The sequence below is a fragment of the Salminus brasiliensis genome, chromosome 25 (assembly GCF_030463535.1).
Source record: "Salminus brasiliensis chromosome 25, fSalBra1.hap2, whole genome shotgun sequence".
Lineage (NCBI taxonomy): Eukaryota > Metazoa > Chordata > Actinopteri > Characiformes > Bryconidae > Salminus > Salminus brasiliensis.
In genome coordinates this window covers 28126395-28148119 of record NC_132902.1, presented here as the reverse complement: position 1 = coordinate 28148119, position 21725 = coordinate 28126395, and the positions used below count along the sequence as shown (strand labels likewise).

Sequence of the window (21725 nt, the reverse complement as noted above, 5' to 3'; positions counted from 1 at the left end):
AGTGGACCTCAGAGGTTTCAGCTTTATTCACAACAATTGGGGTGTTGATGATTCCTGTCAAATAGACTCACAGTGAGCTTTAATTCTGTCAGGGCCCTGCTGCCACGGCTTCCTCTGCTTCTCCCACAGCGCTGGTGTCATTTCCTGCCAAGACGAGCCAGCGCTGCAGCCCACAGAGCATTCCTAAACCTCCCTGATTCAGAAACTCTGCAGAGCTGAGGTCTCCTCAGACTTCACCTTCAGTGTTCCGACAACAACAACAACAACAACAACAAAAGAAAAACACAACGTCTATCAAAAGTTTAAGGACACAGCCTTCTTCTGAAAGTTTGACCAATTAATTATTTGCTAATTAAATATACGTATATGTAAAGGGTCAGTGCTGATAAAGCAGCTCCAGTGCTTCTGAACTTCCAGAGCTTCTTTTGCATCGGTATGAAGATCTGTCAGCATTCTAATAATACTTAAAAGCACAGAGTGAAGCTCTTTTTGGGCCAAAGATCCAAAAGGTGGTTTGAACACCTCAGATGTTTGAATTCTGACATCACAATAATCAGTAAAAGGGGCGTGGCCTTTGGCTTCATCCCCAGGGAAGATCTTTTAGTAGCTTTTCTGCTGTTTTACCACAACAAAAGGAAACAGAGAGTGAAAAACATCCTAAATCTACTCAGAATATCTACAATATTAATATTATCATAAATGTGCTGTTCATGATATTAAGGCCTGATTTCTTTACAAACACACTGGCTGGCCTTTTATTAGCCTTTCTGAAACTCACACTGTGTGAGCTAAATAAATACACTCACACACTCACACAGCAGTTTACATCAGTCTGAGGCATAATATAAAACATAGCTTGTCGCTGTCACACAAAAACCTCGTATCTCCAAAACAGCAGATTTACAGGAGAAGAAAAACCTTCTTAACTTTCACTGGAAGTCGATGTAAAAAGATTTTATTCAAAGTCATGTTTGAGCGTTTCTATTGGTCCATTCATTTTGAAAGTCTGACACAATATAAAGAACATTAAGACAAAAATATAACAAAAAGTGAAAAACAGCAAAGATTGAGATACAAGGTTTTTTCAGGACAGTGACAATCTGCTCTATAATGGCTAATTCTAAAATGAAGATCCAGTGAATTACATGCAGCACAAATGAGGAGCTGCACTGAAAGACAGAGGAAACTTCTACACAGTTCTATTAAAATCTCAATAATAATTTGTCCAGACATGAATCATATAAACTAGAGTTAAGGTATATTCATTGCCAAGCCATTCCTGTGCTACATAATGATTCTTAAAAAAGTCATTTATATGTCCCCAAACTTTTGATGGATATAAAAAGAAACCCCAAAATAAACAGATTGTAGTTTTCTAATCTGTATAATGATTAGTTTTCTTTCACGCTGTGTGTGTGTGTGTGTGTGTGTGTGACAGTACATTAATGTATATACTGTATATAAACACAGAGCCTCAGGCTTCCTCACTAACGACCCTAAACACAATATGGCTGAATCCAGCCCCCACAGGCCGCGCATTCATGACTCAGCTCTTCTGATGCCTTATCTTGTTTATGTCACAGGTGTTCATACGGTCACGGTCACCTCATGATATCTCACATCAACAAGATGTACAGTGTACAGTAATGCAGCTGAGCAATGGTGTAAGCGGCAGTCAGAGCGGCGGTCAGAGCGGGGGTCCGAGCGGTGGTCAGAGCTGCGGTAATCATACATGAGCAGGACTCTGGACACTGGCACTAAGATACAACAGAACTGTCAGTGTCACCTGACCTTTAGTAGTATTTCATGAATATTAATATTCATATTAACATAATTATTAAGTAATATTAATATGAATGACCCATTCATGCTCTGATTTCTGTGAGACGACGCTGTGCACAGTTGAACTGAGTGTTTATGAAGTTTAATTACATTTATTGTTCATACTTTTAGGACTTTAGTTTAATTAGGATTTTGTTTATTGTTTCATTTGATCAAAAGATTACATTTAATATAATCAGCTCAGACTCACACAACAGACGGATCAAAGGACATGAATGGGTCAGTGTTAATACCCTTGCTGTGTGTGTGTGTTGGTGTGCGTGTTTGTGTAAGTTGGTGTGTGTGTGTGTTGTTGTGTGTGTGTGTGTGTTGGTGTGGCACTACCTGAGTTTTTCATAACCATGATATAATAATGGTCTTTTCGTGTCTCAGAGAGTGCCTTTTTAGCCCCGTCTATAGAGCACCTTCACCCAACACTGCACACTCAGTGTACACCCAGTGTAATACACCCTAATACAGTCCCTGAGGTTCTGGATATTAACAGTCAGCTTGAGGTACAAACTACAAAGTACTAGGTAATTCTGGAAAACATTATGGTTAGTTCAAAGACAATTCTAAATCTAACAGGTTCTAAATATTACATTCCAGACAAGAAGGGTTCTAAGTAGTACTGAAAAAGGGTTCTTTGACTGTGCTGTTTAGCACTTTAAAAAAAGCACACTATGTAAAAGGTTGTTCCACCAATCCAAAGAACTATTTAACCAATCCCAGAACCAATTCATTATCCACATTGCTGTACATAGAGCCATTGCCTTTAGTAAAGAACCCTTAAAGAACCCATTTTTGCTGTCTGATAAGTATGAACTGTATGAAGGTGGTACAAATATGTCACATATTTCAGAGATTTGAGAAAAGGGAACAATTCAGTAAGTTGCAGGTAGTAATACTGCAGTAAAAGGGGGACTAAGATCTAGCTATTACCTAGAACCAAAACAAATTCTGGGCTGTGAAAGAAAGCAATAACTCTGACTGTGGTTTTACAGTCTTACCTGCTTGAACATGTGACATTACAGTTCAATTTAGAGTGTTTGACTTATTAAAGTATCTAGAACCCGTTGGGTATTTCAGTGTAATTTTTTAGGATGTCTTAGTACTTGCACCCATATTACCCAGTAGAACAAAACAGTACTGTATAGTTTGTACCTTACATGTGCATGCATAATATCTAGAACTTTTCAGTGTCAGTACAGATCTGTTAGACTGTACGAGTAATGATCTAGTACCTGGTCAATATCTAGAACGTAAGGGACTGTAAATGGAAGTGATACCAATATGGCTCTCACAGATGTTGGTTCAGCTGCTGTAATCATTTATGAGCAGGACGAACACTGGTACTCCACCCTCCCAGCGTTCCTAGCGTGTTTTTTCCTGAAGGAACCGACCCGCTGGTGATGTTTTGGTGCAGGAAGGTGCCGTGATGTTCCAAGATCAGTACGAACTGTCAGAGTCCGATCCATCCATTCCATAAAGCTGAGCCAGGGTCCTAAACCGGGGCCCCCAGTCGCTCAGGAAGTCGTAATCCAGATGGGATCCAACCGAGGACGAATCCAGAGAGCTAAGCGATCCCGCTAACGATTCTGTGCCTTCGTAGCCGTAGATGTGCAGCGTGTCGTAGGGAATTCCGTCACGATCGTGATCCGCCTCGTCCTTCTTCACTTCGATCATCATGGCCATGTCCCCTTTACAGGCCGGAGGCTTTTTAGCCACGGCATACACTGCCGGCCCTGGGGTCGGCCGCAGGGTTCCGCTGTGGCAGGCCGAAGACAGGATGCTAACGTCGTAGCCGTTGGTGTCCATCTCGCCCCCGCCCTCCTCATCGTAGGTCACCAGCTGTTCATGAATTTCCCCAGCCGATTTTCCCAAAGCCACCAGAGTCTCCTTCTGATAACGCTTCCTCAACACGAACAGGATCACGATCACTGCAACAGCGAGAGACAAGAATTAGCCACGCCAGTGAAGAAGACTGACTGACCCATCCAATCAAACGAGCCCACACCAGGAGCCACACTTTGGGAAGCCCTAGTTTAGAGTATCTAGAACAGGGGTTCTCAAATTAATAGAGTTTTCTGAAAACAAACAAACTGTTCAGTTGTTAGAGACATTAAATATATGAGGGTTATAATGTGGTGGTTCAGTTGATCAGTCTTTGGTTCATCTGCAATACTCAAATTATACTGTTCATATGTGCAATAATAATAGTACTGTAATTCAATTTAATACATGTGCAATAACAATGATGCAATCATTTTACATATTTATTATCACAGTTATTACCAATATGCCACTTTACTATATTCATATCATTTATATATGTACATATTTCAAGTTATAATTTTTTCTCTTTTTGTTTTCAGTTTATTTTATTTATTTTATTTTTTTTTATTTATAAAGTGATTATTTTATAGAGTGTTTATTTACAAAGTGTTTATTTATAGTGTTTATTTTATAGTGTTTATTAATAGTGTTTATTTTATAGTGTTTATTTATAGTGTTTATTTTATAGTGTTTATTTAGAGTTTTTTATAGTGTTTATTTGATAGTGTTTATTTAGAGTGTTTATTTTATAGTGGTTATTTTATAGAGTGTTTATTTAGAGTGTTTATTTTATAGTGTTTATTGTAGAGTGTTTATTTTAGAGTGTTTATTTTATAGTGTTTATTGTAGAGTGTTTATTTTATAGTGTTTATTTTATAGTGTTTATTGTATAGTGTTTATTTTATAGTGTTTATTGTAGAGTGTTTATTTTATAGTGTTTATTTTATAGAGTGTTTATTTTATAGAGTGTTTATTTAGAGTGTTTATTTTATATAGTTTATTTAGAGTGTTTATTTTATAGAGTGTTTAGTGTGTAAAGAGCAGCTTCTTTCCTGGGAGTAAGGTGACCAGTAAGGTACTTCTGATTCTGATTCTGATTCTGATTTATTCTGGAACAGAGCAAAAACCGGTGGTTCTGGCCTACACCACCCTACCAGTGAAGAAAGTCTGTCTGTGAGACAGCGCTAGCTCTAGCTCTGTGCAGCTCTCTGGAAATAACGTAGGTTGGAACGTGTCAGAGTGGGAAACGTATACCAGCTGTCTGATAATGAGGTCAGAACGGTTAATCAACACTCTGTCTGCATTTGATTAAAAAGTGAGAAGAAAAGCATCTTGTTAGCGCCTCCGTTGGGTTTGGTGTGTTGACGTGTGTTTGCGTGTAAACAGCCGACGGTGGCACCAATCCAATCTGAATGAATCACACACACTCACCCAAAACATGCCCTTATATTTAACCCTTTCCTTAATAAAGTGTCCAGTCAGTAGAAACACAAGGCAGGTGTTTCTGATAAAGTGGCCAGTGAGTAGAAACACATGGTAGGTGTTTCTAATAAAGTGGCCAGTAAGAAAGCACAAGGTAGGTGTTTCAAATAAAGTGGACAGTGGGTGTGTATACTGCTAGTGTATGTAGACTATGTAATATATGACAGAACTTACCCAGGATGGTAACGATGCAGAGCAGGATGGCGATGAGGGCGCTGACACTGACCCCAGTTTGAGCGTAGGACCTACAGTAGTCCTGTCGGCGGTTTTCCCAACATGTACACACTCGGATGTGTAAGGTGCTTCTGCTTTTCCGGGGGGGCATCCCTCCATCTGAGATATCAATATCCAGACTGGTCTCTCCTGAATGGTCCGTCTTAAAGCCTCCCTGGGTCAGCAAGATGTTGGCTGTGTTGTCTGTAACCAGAAAATGTCAGCTGTATTTATGGATTTATATTATATATCCTACAGAATGTTCATTAAACAACCAAAGGGTAAATATAACAGAGTTACAGTGGTACAATAGATATAGGTCCCAATAGTGACGGACTGTGCAAAAATCAGACATAGAAATGGTTAAAAAACAGTGTCTACCTGTAATTAACTTTATATAACATTAGAATAAACCCAAATAAACATAGATTCAGCGGTCAGTGAGAGTGTCTACCTGTAATTAACTTTATATAACATTAGAATAAACCCAAATAAACATAGATTCAGCGGTCAGTGAGTGTGTCTACCTGTAATTAACTCTATATAACATTAGAATAAACCCAAATAAACATAGATTCAGTGGTCAGTGAGTGTGTATACCTGTAATTAACTCTATATAACATTAGAATAAACACAAATAAACATAAAGTCAGTGGTCAGTGAGAGTGTCTACCTGTAATTAACTCTATATAACATTAGAATAAACCCAAATAAACAAAGTCAGTGGTCAGTGAGAGTGTCTACCTGTAATTAACTCTATATAACATTAGAATAAACCCAAATAAACATAAAGTCAGTGGTCAGTGAGAGAGTCTACCTGTAATTAACTCTATATAACATTAGAATAAACCCAAATAAACATAAAGTCAGTGGTCAGTGAGATTGTCTACCTGTAACTAACTCTATATAACATTAGAATAAACCCAAATAAACATAAAGTCAGTGGTCAGTGAGAGAGTCTACCTGTAATTAACTCTATATAACATTAGAATAAACCCAAATAAACATAAAGTCAGTGGTCAGTGAGAGCGTGTACCTGTAATTAACTCTATATAACATTAGAATAAACCCAAATAAACATAGTCAGTGGTCAGTGAGAGCGTCTACCTGTAATTAACTCTATATAACATTAGAATAAACCCAAATAAACATAAAGTCGGCGGCAAGTGAGTGTCTACCTGTAATTAACTCTGTATAACATTAAAATAAACCCAAATAAACATAAAGTCAGTGGTCAGTGAGAGTGTCTACCTGTAATTAATTCTATATAACATTAGAATAAACCCAAATAAACATAAAGTCAGTGGTCAGTGAGAGTATCTACCTGTAATTAACTCTATATAACATTAGAATAAACCCAAATAAACATAAAGTCAGTGGTCAGTGAGAGTGTCTACCTGTAATTAACTCTATATAACATTAGAATAAACCCAAATAAACATAAAGTCAGTGGTCAATGAGAGTGTCTACCTGTAATTAATTCTATATAACATTAGAATAAACCCAAATAAACATAAAGTCGGCGGCAAGTGAGTGTCTACCTGTAATTAACTCTATATAACATTAGAATAAACCCAAATAAACATAAAGTCGGCGGCAAGTGAGTGTCTACCTGTAATTAACTCTGTATAACATTAAAATAAACCCAAATAAACATAAAGTCAGTGGTCAGTGAGAGTGTCTACCTGTAATTAATTCTATATAACATTAGAATAAACCCAAATAAACATAAAGTCAGTGGTCAGTGAGAGTATCTACCTGTAATTAACTCTATATAACATTAGAATAAACCCAAATAAACATAAAGTCAGTGGTCAGTGAGAGTGTCTACCTGTAATTAACTCTATATAACATTAGAATAAACCCAAATAAACATAAAGTCAGTGGTCAATGAGAGTGTCTACCTGTAATTAATTCTATATAACATTAGAATAAACCCAAATAAACATAAAGTCGGCGGCAAGTGAGTGTCTACCTGTAATTAACTCTATATAACATTAGAATAAACCCAAATAAACATAAAGTCAGTGGTCAGTGAGTGTCTACCTGTAATTAACTCTATGTAATATTAGAATAAACCCAAATAAACATAAAGTCAGTGGTCAGTGAGAGTGTCTACCTGTAATTAACTCTATATAACATTAGAATAAACCCAAATAAACATAAAGTCAGTGGTCAGTGAGAGTGTCTACCTGTAATTAACTCTATATAACATTAGAATAAACCCAAATAAACATAAAGTCAGTGGTCAGTGAGAGTGTCTACCTGTAATTAACTCTATATAACATTAGAATAAACCCAAATAAACATAAAGTCAGTGGTCAGTGAGAGTGTCTACCTGTAATTAACTCTATATAACATTAGAATAAACCCAAATAAACATAGTCAGTTGTCTGTGAGAGTGTCTACCTGTAATTAACTCTATATAACATTAGAATAAACCCAAATAAACATAAAGTCAGTGGTCAGTGAGAGTGTCCACCTGTAATTAACTCTATATAACATTAGAATAAACCCAAATAAACATAAAGTCAGTGGTCAGTGAGAGTGTCCACCTGTAATTAACTCTATATAACATTAGAATAAACCCAAATAAACAAAGTCAGTGGTCAGTGAGAGCGTCTACCTGTAATTAACTCTATATAACTATAAGGCAGTGGACAGAATGTGCTGTTAGTCAGTAAAGTTACTGATATGCTGGGTAGAAGAGCACAGGACTGGGTGCTGATCTTCTCTGTGAACTCTAGGCACTGTATGGATGTGTTCAGCTGATCTACTTTATTATTATAATTTTATATTATATATGATATTATTTTAAGTCAGTAAATAATAGATTGTTTATTTGGTTGTTTGTGTTTATTGCAGTGAGATAAACAGCCCTAGTGATCATCATCATCATCATCATCAGGTGACAAAGTCTTTTTCTCAGCTCTGTTTTACAACTTTTCTGGTCATATGCAGCAGTGACGTGATTGGCTGAGGAAATCTAGCTGAGCTGTGCTGCTGAAAGGTGTGTGACAGTTCAATGCAGAGGGGTCCTAAGAATATCCCATTTCACACAATGGTGGGAACATGCTGTCCTCACTGTGACTCAGGAGCAGAAGCGTGGAACTGAACACAGACACTTTATCAGAGTGAGGGACAGTTACAGCTCAAACACAGCGGCGAGCACCAAGTCCTGTAAGTTATGAGGTGGGCGGGGCCTCTATGAGCATCAATGAGCTTTAAATGCCCATGACCCTGACACTGGTTCACCTTGGAGCACCTTGAAACATTTGTGATATGTACTGACCACAGCATACATATAGAAAACACCCCATAAGACCTGCCTGATGTTCTGGAGATGTTCTGACCCAGTTATTATCTAGAACATCACAGTCTGGTTCTCGTCAAAGTGTCTCAGATTCTTACGCTTGTCCATTTTTCCTGTTTCATCACCTTCATCACCTTCTGGCTGTTCACTTGCTGCCTTATAGACCCACCCCTTGAAAGGAGCCACTGGAACCAGATCATCAGTGTTCTTCACTTAAAAGGTAAAAGGTAAAGGTGCACGTATTTGTTACTGTACACTGTACAGTGAAATGTGTCCTCCGCATTTAACCCATCTGGTAGTAAACACACACTCACACACACACACACGTGTTAGGGGCAGTGAGTACACACACACAGAGCGGTGGGCAGCCAACTCCAGCACCCGGGGAGCAGAGAGGGTAAAGGGCCCAACAGTGGCAGCTTGCCGAGCCCGGGAATCGAGCCCACAACCCTGTTATCAATATCCCGGCGCTCTAACCGCTGAGCCACCACTGCCCCCAGCCACCACTGCCCCCACTGGCCTTCCCTGGTTGTAATGTTATGGCAGTTATGGATTGCAATGAGGATATGCTGAGCTGTAATGGTTGCAGATGCTTCAGTTTTCTGCTGAGAATCTAACGAACAGTTCATATGCAGATGTTTCTGGTGGCAGGAAACCCTTCTTTGTGCTCAAAAGGCTCTCAGAGCCAGCACCCTGTGGTGACAGCCGTGTTCATGCTGACGCTGGATTTAAAAAGCCTTGTACCTCATGCATCTTTCAGCACCTGTACAACGTTTGTTTCCATTCTGGTTTACGCCCGAGAACACGAGAACCGAGTCGCTGTCTGGTCACTTTAGAGCAGAAACTGAGACGGATCCATCAGACCTTCATCAGACCTACCTCTGTTAATCCTGCAGCTCTGGGGCTAATGCACTACTGTACATCCAAAGGGTTCTGTATAGCACCACAACAAGGTCCTTTCACTTTTGTAACCTTAAGAAGAATTATTATAACTTCACCTCATAGACCAGGCTTGCAACTCACTCACTCACTCACTCACTCACTCACTCACTCATGTCTAGCAGACTGAGGATTCTCCACAAGAGGGTGCTGTTGGTGCTTCACATCAGTGACACTGAGTGCTTGCTTTGAGGGTGTAGGTAATTAGTAATCCTAATGTACATCAACATGTAAATGCAACTACATTTTTAAAGAATTAATTACATAATTACATAATAAATTACATTATCATTTATGATTATTATTACTTATTTCTATTTAATATGTTTTTTGCATTATTCAAAACAGTAAACAGTGTGCAAAAACTTGACTAGAGTACAAAAAAGTATTAATATAAATTACTATACTGGATCTACTGGAACTGGATCTGAGCAGCCAGAATTTCCAATGTATTATGTTAATGTTGTAATGTTAATAATACAAACCTAATTTAATATAATATTAATATTAATATTTAATTGAAGTTGTAGTGTGTTGTTGAACACGGGGCATTGTTGCCCTTTCACCCCGGGTATTTCTGACACTACCAATGATAATATATTTTATTTGATGCCCATATGTTTATAAGTAGGAACTGAAAGGTGTTCTCACCTAAGTTGTCATAGAGGGAGAAGTTGGAAGTCTTTGTCGCCAGAGAGAATCGGAATATTCCGGAGTTTTTATCCTTGTCGGAAGCACCGATCGTTCCAATAACCTGCAGACCGGAGAGAGAGGGAAAGATATTCACCAAAACTGGAAACTAGAAACTGGAACAGTTGAGCAGCTTCAGCTGTTCAGACTTTCAGACACGTCCTTTGCTATTTGGTCACTAAGGTGAGACAGTTTTTGGTTGCTATGGTATTTTAGATGGTTGCTATAGTTGTTTAATAGGTGCAATGGTGTTGATAATGGGTTTCACCTATTCAGCCTTCAGCAGTTTAGCCCCACCCATTCAGCCTACAGCAGTTTAGCCCCACCCATTCAGCCTACAGCAGTTTAGCCCCACCCATTCAGCCTACAGCAGTTTAGCCCCACCCATTCAGCCTACAGCACTTTGGCCCCAACCACCAGGCCTACAACAGTTTAGCCCCACCCATTCTGCCTACAGCATTTTGCCCCGCCCATTGCGCCTACAACAGTTTAGCCCCACCCATTCAGCCTACAGCATTTTAGCCCCACCCATTCAGCCTACAGCATTTTAGCCCTGCCCATTCGAGCTGGTTATAAAGAATTTTTCTGCCTGGTCTGAGACACAATACATGGTAGCCAATCGGATCAGAGGTAATTTACATATATGAGTGTTAAATGTACAGTATTAGAAACAGTGTGTTTAGAAACACTTGAATATGAATCATATCGTAAATCAGATTATTAACGTTCATTACTCACCGTTCCTTTTTTATCGTTCTCACAAATGTACACGTTGCTCCCATTAACCAGCACTGGGTCGTTGTCGTTGATGTCCAACACCTCCAGCCTGACCATGGCGTATGATCTTAGATCTGTGGAGGGAGAGAGGGGGTGTTCGTGGTTCAGCAGGTCAATGAACAAAACGACTATGTAACGTTGTGGTATTATTAGCTTATTAACTCACTGCTTGGGGGATCTTCCTGTGCTGTGACCTCACACATGTGTAACTCCTCAGACTCTCGGTCCAGCTCTTCCTTTAGCAGGAGCTCCCCGGTCTTCTGGTTTATTTCCAGTGGACAGTTCGGGCTCCTGATGGAGTAACTAGTAACAGAAGAACATATTGAGTGGTTAATGGGTGGCAAGTGGAAGGGTCTCTAGTTTCTCGCTTCCAGTTTCTGGTCTGGGGGTCAGGTTGGATGCTTATCTGAACTTTGAGGCCAAAAAAGGGGGTCCAGTATCATCTGCAAAGCATGGACTGGACACCCCTGATCTGTAAAGGTACAGATTCAAGCCTGGTAAAGTGATTTTTTAGGTCAGATCTTTTTATTTTGGAGTTGTATTTAAAAAAATTGTGCAATGGTGACACGGGATAAAAATGCATATTTATTGCATCTTATTCATGATATTTATTTTAATTGTGGAACCACTTCTAGCTGCATATTGTATGAATTATTATTAGTAGTAGTATTATTAGTAGTATTACCTTATTTCGGATTTGGCCTTGTCCGGGTCCCTGGCAGAGATGAATCCGATGACTTTGGTCTTGTACGGACCCTCCAGGACTTTAAAGTTGTACTCAGTCTGGGTGAAGACCGGCGGTTCATTCACGTCCACTACAGAGATGATCACTTGAGCAGAGGTGAACACAGATCCTCGAGCATCCGGGGGCTGAACCACGTTGTCTTCACTCACCATCACTGTGAAGCTGTAGGCTGCATTGGTCTCATAGTCCAGGCCCTGTAGGAAATGATCATCAGCTGTTAAATTGTTCTGTAAGATTTAATGCCTTCACCCAGATCCCAGAACCCAGAATCATGTGTATTCTTACAAAGGGTTCTTCAAGAGTTCTTATTTAAAACAGTGGTTCTACATAGGACCTTGCCAACTCTAAGAATCATCTGCATGGTTAAATGTGTCTTTAACTGTTTAACTGGTTCTTCAAATACAAGGAACGCTGTAGGTAATGCTCCTGTATAGAACCTTCTAAAATTGGTTCAACCAAAACGGGATTCCACCACTGTTACAAGTACATTTGCTTATTTAAAGAACCATGTTTTTAAAAAAGAAGGTGGGCGTGAAGAACTCTTTAAATGTTCTATGGCAATTTAGAACCATGAAACTCCAAAAAGTAAAAGCCTGGTTCTGTGTATTGGTGAAGAGGTTCAACTTTCTGTTTGGAGTGTATGGAGAACAGAAGGTGTGGTTTATGGGGACATGAGGTTTATGGTGACGTCCCAGTGGCTGTTATAGCCAGATATGCAGGAAACTGAGGAAAGCTACCTTGCTGAGCATGAGGGCTCCGTCTTTATTGGTGTCCAGATTCACGAAGAAGAGGTCATTATGCTTCTTTAAAGTAAACTTCGGTTCTTTGTTCTGCTTCTCGTCCCAGTCCTTCACTGTCAGTTTGCCGATTTCGGTCGGCGTCTTCGCGTCTTCTGGCACCTCGAAGCGGAAGGTGCCTGCAGACAATGAGCAGAGACTGTGATCTACTGCAAACCTTCACATTAACAACTTCAGCTTCGTGTTTATGATGCTAGGTGGTTTCAGTGGTGTTCCAGAAGGTTGCTACAGTGTTGCTATAGTGTTCCTAGGTGGCTGCAAGGGTGTTGCCTATGTGCTGCTAGAATGTTTCTGTAGTGATGCTAGGGTGTTGCTAGGTAGTTGCTATGGAATTCCAGATGCTTGCTACAGTGTTGCTAGGTGACTGTTAGGGTGTTGCTCTAGTGATGCTAGGTCGTGGCTAGGGAGTTGCTATGGGGTCCTAGGTGGTTGCTATGGTGTTGCTTAGGTGTTGCTCCGCTAGTGTTGGTGGTTGCTGTGGTGCCCCAGTAGGTTGCTACAGTGTTGCTATGGTGTTGCTAGGTGGCTGGTATGGACTTGCTGTGATGCTTCTACTGTGTCCTAGGTGGTTTCTAGGATGCTTCCTTGTGGAAAACTAAGAAATTCACCAGTTTGCAGGACTGTTGATGCAGTAATATGAGTTCACATACCTCCAGTGAAAGAGGCCATATTATCATTGATATCATTAATATTAATGGTCACAATGGTGGTAGCTGTCAGTCCTCCGAGTAGACCAGGCATGTCTGAGGCCTGGACAATAAGCTTGTATTGACTTTGAGTCTCACGGTCCAATCTGCTGTCCTTAACAGTGATCACACCTGGAACAAGCAAATACAGAGAATCACTGACACTGTTTAACATCAAGGAACATCAAATCGTGATATATCATCAAACCTCGCACACCTCATACACCTCATACACTTCCTCCAATACTAAACCATTAAAAACAATAACCTTAATGTATTACATTTATGGCATTTAGCTGACGCTCTTATCCAGAGCGACTTACAAGGTTACTGGTATTACAGAGGAGGGCCAATGCAGTGTTAGGAGTCTTGCCCAAGGACTCTTATTGGTGTAGTGCACCCAGACTGGGAATCAAACCCTGGTCTCCCACATGGTGTAATAGTGGAATAGCTCACTAGCAGCTAGTCATTTTATCTGTTGCGCCACACCAAGGTGTATTAACTGAAAAGACCTGTTGATCAGTCTGACGTGAGCTTCTTTAGTTGAAATTGGGAGATGCTATGCTAAAGTTGCTAACAAACAGTGGACTGTCATCAGTCTAATCTCCATAAACAAAAGCCCAATTATGCAAAATTTTATATAAATATAAGGCTATATCTTTATTTAGATTTCTGAAGCGAATAAAGGAAGATGTGTGTTTATCAAGATGAGACTGGTGATGATTTTAGTGCTTGTTAGCAACGTTAGCCAAGAATCTCTGTGTTTTAATTGTGAGTTTAGTGACTGATTTCTGTCAAATATAAACTGAATCTGTTTCATTAATCTGATTCTGGATCATTTCTTTGGGTCAGTTCATTATTCAATGTTGACACAAGGGGACGAGGAGCTGGAAGCTAGAGTGACTGAATACAGCACTGTTCATATAGAGTTACAGGTAGGTGTAGAGCTCTAACTCACCTGTATCATTTGCAATTTTGAAATAGTTCGTTCCATTCAGCAACTCATATATAACATTCCCATTGACTGATGTCGGGTCATCCGCATCAGTGGCATTAACACTCAGCACAAATGTACCTGCACAAATGCCACATTTGCATTGTTATTTTTACTGTGAATAATAGATACTTTTTAAAAATGTTTAAAAATGTATTTTATTTATTAAAAGTGGGAAAAATTACTTAAAAGTAATTACGTTAAATATAATAAATTATCAGATTCTGAATAATCAGAAACATTTGATATGTTGTAAGCATTAAAGAGGAAGGAAGACATTGTTTAAATATTGGTTATCTTTGTTTATTTTGTGTAGCTGTTGGTGACGTACCTTTTGCTGCTCGTTCATTAACGAATCCAGCAGGGGTTTCTGAGAAAACCGGTCTGTTGTCATTAATGTCTTGGACCTTTATGTGAAATATAGCAATTTTATCCAGCCTGTTTTCGTTGCTGGAGTCCCAGATTTCAGCGTTCAGTGTGTAGCTGCTCGTCTTTTCTCGATCCAGAGGGGCGTTCACCAAGATCTCTCCAGCATCATTTACTGTGAAGAGGCTGTTCGCTCCTTCTCCAGAGATCTTAAATTTAGCATTTGGTTTTTGTTTGGTATTCAATAACTGAGGGAAGAGAAAAGGTTGATAAAACAGTGGTTGAAGTCTTTTCTAAGTGGAATTGTTAATATGTCAAACATTAGAAACCCAGTTTCCCATTGTAATATTTCTCTTTATTGTCGTAAGAACTTGTTTTTTTTACGCTAACATGTTTTTTTCTTTTACATTTTTTACATGTGTTAAAGCAGCATAAAATTTTATTCATGCCTGGAATCCAGCATCTAAACTCAGCATCTCTATTGTGACAGCATGGAAAGATCCAGGCCCCAAATCAGAGAATAGTCAGCTATCTGGCAAGAGTTTACTCTGGAGAACGTTACTTCAGATGCCATTCTGTCTTCAGAGGAGCACCTTTTGCTCCACTATTAGCTTTAGAGGTGTTGGGGTTTCTACAGCTTTACTATGTCCGGAGATGGAGATTGAGTTCTTCCATTCTTCTTGCAGATCTCCTTCAGGTTCTTCAGGTTGGTTGGATGACAGTTGTGGAACCGCAGCTTTTATACAGTGCCACTGATTTTCGATTGGACCAAGATCTGGACTTTGACTTGCCCGTTGTAGAACTTTCACTGTTCTGTTGGTCTGCCACTCCTGTGTGGTTCGGTCTTGTATTTGAGATCTGTCCTGATTGAAGGTGAAGTTCTCACAAGCTTTAGAAGGTTGTCGCAGTATCTCCCTGTATTTTGCACCGTCTGTTCATCCAATTTTAGCCATGGCCCAGTCGCCAGTCCCCACTGAGGATCAGCATGCGAATAACCTAATGCTTCCACCACCATACTTCACAGTGTGGTGGTGCTTGATATGGGTTAGTGTTTTAAATGTTGCATTTTTGTCTAGCCTAACCACAAAGTCACATCCAAGCATTTAAGGAAGAAAAAACTCCAGAAGCACACTATTCCAGCAGTGACAGCTTCACTACTTACAATGACCATTTCCTTAGAACTTCTTACCTGTCCGATTTTCTGTGGAAGCAGCCGTCGGGGTAGTTCCTCACTAGCCAAGTATGTGTTAAATATCCAGTCTCGTTTTTGTCTGTGAAGAACCGGGCTGCGGTGGACGTCCTCAACATCTGCAGCCACACTGAAGACAAACTGCAGGACTAAAACACCTGCCCAAAGTAAAGTCCAAGCCATCTGCCTCCGGACAGGATGGATCATCATCTGGTAAAGAACCAGTCCAGAACAATATTTAGTACAAATTAATATCCAGTATGAAGCTCTAATAACATTTATATCCAGTATGAAGCTCTTATAACATTAATATCCAGTATGAAGTTCTAATAACATTAATATCCAGTATGAAGCTCTAATATCATTAATATCCAGTATGAAGTTCTAATAACATTAATATCCAGTATGAAGCTCTAATATCATTAATATCCAGTATGAAGTTCTGATAACATTAATATCCAGTATGAAGTTCTAATAACATTAATATCCAGTATGAAGCTTTAATATCATTAATATCCAGTATGAAGTTCTAATAACATTAATATCCAGTATGAAGCTCTAATATCATTAATAACCAGTATGAAGTTCTAATAACATTCATATCCAGTATGAAGCTCTAATAATATTAGTATCCAGTATGAAGCTCTTATAACATTAATATCCAGTATGAAGTTCTGATAACATTAATATCCAGTATGAAGCTCTTATAACATTAATATCCAGTATGAAGTTCTAATAACATTCATATCCAGTATGAAGCTCTAATAACATTAATATCCAGTATGAAGCTCTAATATCTTTAATATCCATTATGAAGTTCTAATAACATTAATATCCAGTATGAAGCTCTAATATCTTTAATATCCATTATGAAGTTCTAATAACATTAATATCCAGTATGAAGTTCTAATAACATTAATATCCAGTATGAAGCTCTAATAACATTAATATTCAGTATGAAGTTCTAATAACATTAATATCCAGTATGAAGTTCTAATAACATTCATATCCAGTATGAAGCTCTAATAGCATTAATATCCATTATGAAGTTCTAATAACATTAATATCCAGTATGAAGTTCTAATCACATTAATATCTATTATGAAGTTCTAATAACATTAATATCCAGTATGAAGTTCTATAACATTAATATCCAGTATGAAGCTCTAATAACATTAATATTCAGTATGAAGTTCTAATATCTTTAATATCCAGTATGAAGCTCTAATATCTTTAATATCCATTATGAAGTTCTAATAACATTAATATCCAGTATGAAGTTCTAATCACATTAATATCCATTATGAAGTTCTAATAACATTAATATCCAGTATGAAGCTCTAATATCTTTAATATCCATTATGAAGTTCTAATAACATTAATATCCAGTATGAAGTTCTAATCACATTAATATCTATTATGAAGTTCTAATAACATTAATATCCAGTATGAAGTTCTAATAACATTAATATCCAGTATGAAGTTCTAATAACATTCATATCCAGTATGAAGCTCTAATAGCATTAATATCCATTATGAAGTTCTAATAACATTAATATCCAGTATGATGTTCTAATCACATTAATATCTATTATGAAGTTCTAATAACATTAATATCCAGTATGAAGTTCTATAACATTAATATCCAGTATGAAGCTCTAATAACATTAATATTCAGTATGAAGTTCTAATATCTTTAATATCCAGTATGAAGCTCTAATATCTTTAATATCCATTATGAAGTTCTAATAACATTAATATCCAGTATGAAGTTCTAATCACATTAATATCCAGTATGAAGTTCTAATAACATTAATATCCAGTATGAAGCTCTAATATCTTTAATATCCATTATGAAGTTCTAATAACATTAATATCCAGTATGAAGTTCTAATCACATTAATATCTATTATGAAGTTCTAATAACATTAATATCCAGTATGAAGTTCTAATAACATTAATATCCAGTATGAAGTTCTATAACATTAATATCCAGTATGAAGCTCTAATAACATTAATATTCAGTATGAAGTTCTAATATCTTTAATATCCAGTATGAAGCTCTAATATCTTTAATATCCATTATGAAGTTCTAATAACATTAATATCCAGTATGAAGTTCTAATAACATTAATATCCAGTATGAAGTTCTATAACATTAATATCCAGTATGAAGCTCTAATAACATTAATATTCAGTATGAAGTTCTAATATCATTAATATCCAGTATGAAGTTCTAATCACATTAATATCCAGTGTGAAGCTTTAATAATTCTTAATGTACAAATTGTTCACTGAAATTCTAATATTTTAAAAACAAAACATTTGAAAATATGTTTGTGTTGTTTCTAATATTTTAAAGGAAATTATGTAAATTATTATCAAATATGAAATAACAACAATGATTAATAAAACCACAAAAGACTCATATGACCAAATAAAATAAGAGCTTCTTCTGTAAAACCATTAGAAATAAAGAAATATGAAGAGTTAAAAAAGTTCATTCTCTTGATCTTTTTCAGTTCAGGTCTGATAGTTTATCTCCCTCGTAGTTCAGAGCTTAAGCAGACTGCAGCTCTGGGCGTGTGTGCTGTCCACTCTTCTGCTGGACTGACCATTATCATCATCAGCTCTCATTTAGCTCACATATCCTACAGGACAGGGTTCCAGTGTCAGGGTTCTCTAACGCAAAACCCAAACCCGCTGAATCCAGGATAGATCCTCACTGGTTCCTTCATCTGAGTCTGATCTCTCAGGCGGCGCTGGTCTGACTCTACCTCACTGATAACGGTCTAAAAATGTTCGAGTGCATTTTTTGAAAAGGCCGAGGCTACAGAGGCCGATGTGAGTCCCTGTAAGTTTCTTATCAGAGGGTGGAAGTTGAAGCACAATGGTGTGGGGCAAGGGGGGTGGATTTGGGTGGAGGCTAGGGGTAGGTGGTGGTGGGGGGCGGAATTATGTCCATGTTTAGTTTAGTGGGATTCGTGCCGTAATTACTTTAATGCCACCAGACTCTCACACCCTTCCTGCAATTCAGCTCCCACCTCCCAAGCCCCCGGTCCTGATTCTACACCCCTCAGCCTCCATCTATATATATGTGTGTAAAATGGTTCTTTACTAAAGGCAATACTTCTGTGTAGAACCACGACAACTCAAAGAGCTTTAGCACCAAAAATGGTTCCAACACTTTTTCAGAACTATATAGAAGCAAAAACATCAGTTCTACATAGTACTAGAAAAAGGGTTCTCGACTTTTGGTGGAACCCTTTTTGGCTCTATGAGAACCATTTTTAAATGTTTATAAAGAACCATTTACAAAACGTTTTCCATGTAAGTGAAGAACCATTTACGCTTTTAAACTGTTCCTGCTCATTAAAGTTGTCATGGTTCTGTACAGAACCTATACACCCTTAGTAAAGAACCCTAGAAGAACCGGTTTGTCTCAGACAAACAGACAGTGCCTTTAATTCAGTGGATTTTACAGCTGCAGGACAGCCTTTACTGTGTCCAGTTGTTTGATGGCCCTAATACCTCCACACTGACCCATGTGTTTGGTGAAGTGTGTATACTGCGTGTGTGTGTGTGTGTGTAAGAGAGTGTGTGTGGATTAGAATAGGTTTAATCAGAGAACAGCAGCTTCAGCAATCTGTCTGCCTACACACAGCTCGAGGAGCTCGGTCCGACACTCGCCTGCTTGCTCTTTCACATCTTCATCAGCGCTGCGTCGCGTAACTCTGACAGGATTTACACTCCACACCTGCTCTCCACCCGCCCTCCACCCGCCTCCCCTCCCCTCTACTGACGGGTTACTCATGTGTGAGCAGAAGACAGACCTCTGATCGCCCCCACGTTCCTCCACAACATCAGATCGCCCATCATTACAAGGACTGGATTGATACATCGGCTGGAGGTTATCAATACTGGTGATAAGTTTACAGTGGAATCAGACTGTATCAGACTGATATTACTGCCTTATTAAAGCTGTTATTAGCTTTTATTACAGTCCTGTTCTTCAGCTATTTTACCTTTCATTTAACATTTACATTTTACCTTTAGTTTTTATTTATATATACATATTTAGTTCTTAATTTCATGCTTACTGTATTTTTGATTTATTTTAAACCACTTTAAACAGCATTTCTGTATTAAATTAACTGCTGAAATAAACTAATCAGAATGTTTAGCTCTTAAATTAAACATTTGTCAGACTGTCAGACTTCATAAGTAATGAAATAAGTTCATTCTCTTGATCTTTATTAACTTTTAATAATAATTACTGTTAGATTGACTATTTTTGGATCAATTATCCAGATGAAGTGAAGCCACTACAGGGCTCGCCTCACTGTAAAGCTGATTTTCCAGGCTTGTCTTCCAGAAAACAGTGATATCATAGTTTCCTACAGCAGTTTAGCCCCACCCACTTACACTGTGCGCAGGTTATGAGGGGTGTTTTACTGTGGATCAGCTTCTGAACAAACTGAACTTAGCTCATTTGCATATATCCATTCTAAAGGCGCAGTCCGTTTAATCCTAAATGTTGTGTAAATGATCAATTATTTTGTCTGATTTTGGTTCGTAAACCATCACAGGAATATTAAAGGAGCTCAGAGGGAGGAGAGGGAGGATATCCAGCGGGTCGGCTCTTTAACGCTCCTGCTTTTACTTCTTCTTAAGTTCCAGAGGCGAGAACTGAACAGGAGGAATCAGCGCAGCGACTTCAGCCTCGGTTTAAGAATAACCTGAGCTCTCTGTTGCGTAACCGAAGATGGAGCTGGCCAGATGTTTAAGGATTTGTTATTATCACTGTGTCCCTGAAGACTAACGCTAATACAGCTGAGTCCAGACCTACAATTCCCACCAGCAGCAGCAGCAGCAGCGTCTCGGAATTTCCTTCCTTCCAACTCAAGGAAATCACGCAGATCTTGGATTTCCAACATTCTGATCACAGTGGATGATGGATTTAGTGTATAAGTCATTCAAATACCAGTTTATACCATTTATTATTTATGGAAAATAATAATTCAATGATTTTACTTCATTTTGGATTTAAATTTTCAGATAAAAGAGATTTAAAAATGATCAAACAAAGATAAAATACATTAAAAATACCTGATTAAAGAACCCTCACTGTTATCAATCACTGATATTACTTTTTACATTGACTTTCAGTAAACTGATCAACAATGACACAATCAATTACGTCATCAAACAATTTAAATTTAAATAACCAATAATGATATTATGAATATATTAGCAGTCATTGTTATTGAACACTAATAAAACACATCACTAAGTTGAAGTTTATAAACGAGTGTGAAGACTCTCCTACCGGACCCACTTCCTCCAGAAGAAGCTGTTTTTCTGTATTAATCCAGAGAGAAATCACACCAGCGCACTCTCCCAACTCACTCCCGCGCACTCTTCCAGCACACTCCGGCACACTCTTGAAGATCACTCCAGTGGACTCTTGAAAATCACTCCGGCACACTCTTCCAACTCCCTCCGGCACACTCTTGAAAAACCTCCAGTGAACTCTCCAGCAGAGTGTGAACCTGTGTGAACTGTGAGGACGTCCAGTCCAGCGGTCAGTAAAACTAGCCCAGCCCCAGCAAGCTCCTCTACTTCCTGTTATTGTCACTGACTCTTCTAAACTCCAGATCAACCATAGAGAGAGAGAGAGACTTCAGCATCACTCGAGAGGCAGACAGAATGAAAGAGATGCAGAGAGAGAGGGAGCCAGATGTGATGAACAGGGGGAGGGGGAGAGGGGGGGGGAGAGGAAAGAGACAGAGAGAGAGAGAGAGATGAGAGAGCGAGAGAGAGAGAGAGAGAGAGAGAGCGAGAGAGAGAGAGAGAGAGAGAGAGAGAGAGACAGAG

The 21725-nt window shown here is 38.6% G+C and overlaps 1 protein-coding gene across 2 annotated transcripts; it reads right to left on the bottom strand.

Moving 5' to 3' along the window:
• Positions 1-939: 939 nt before the first annotated feature.
• On the bottom strand, positions 940-21448 carry cdh5 (cadherin 5). Of its 2 annotated transcripts, none has more exons than XM_072671308.1 (12): positions 21178-21448; positions 15849-16058; positions 14625-14907; positions 14258-14374; positions 13264-13431; positions 12554-12732; positions 11757-12010; positions 11238-11374; positions 11033-11145; positions 10256-10358; positions 5314-5556; positions 940-3761 (listed from the first exon to the last, which is right to left on the bottom strand). In XM_072671308.1, exons 2-12 carry the CDS (start codon positions 16056-16058, stop codon positions 3271-3273), a joined length of 2298 nt encoding a protein of 765 aa, XP_072527409.1. In that variant the 5' UTR covers positions 21178-21448; the 3' UTR covers positions 940-3270. The 2 variants fall into 2 exon arrangements, with proteins under 2 accessions (XP_072527409.1, XP_072527410.1); XM_072671309.1 differs by having other exon boundaries at positions 21187-21448.
• Positions 21449-21725: the final 277 nt, after the last annotated feature.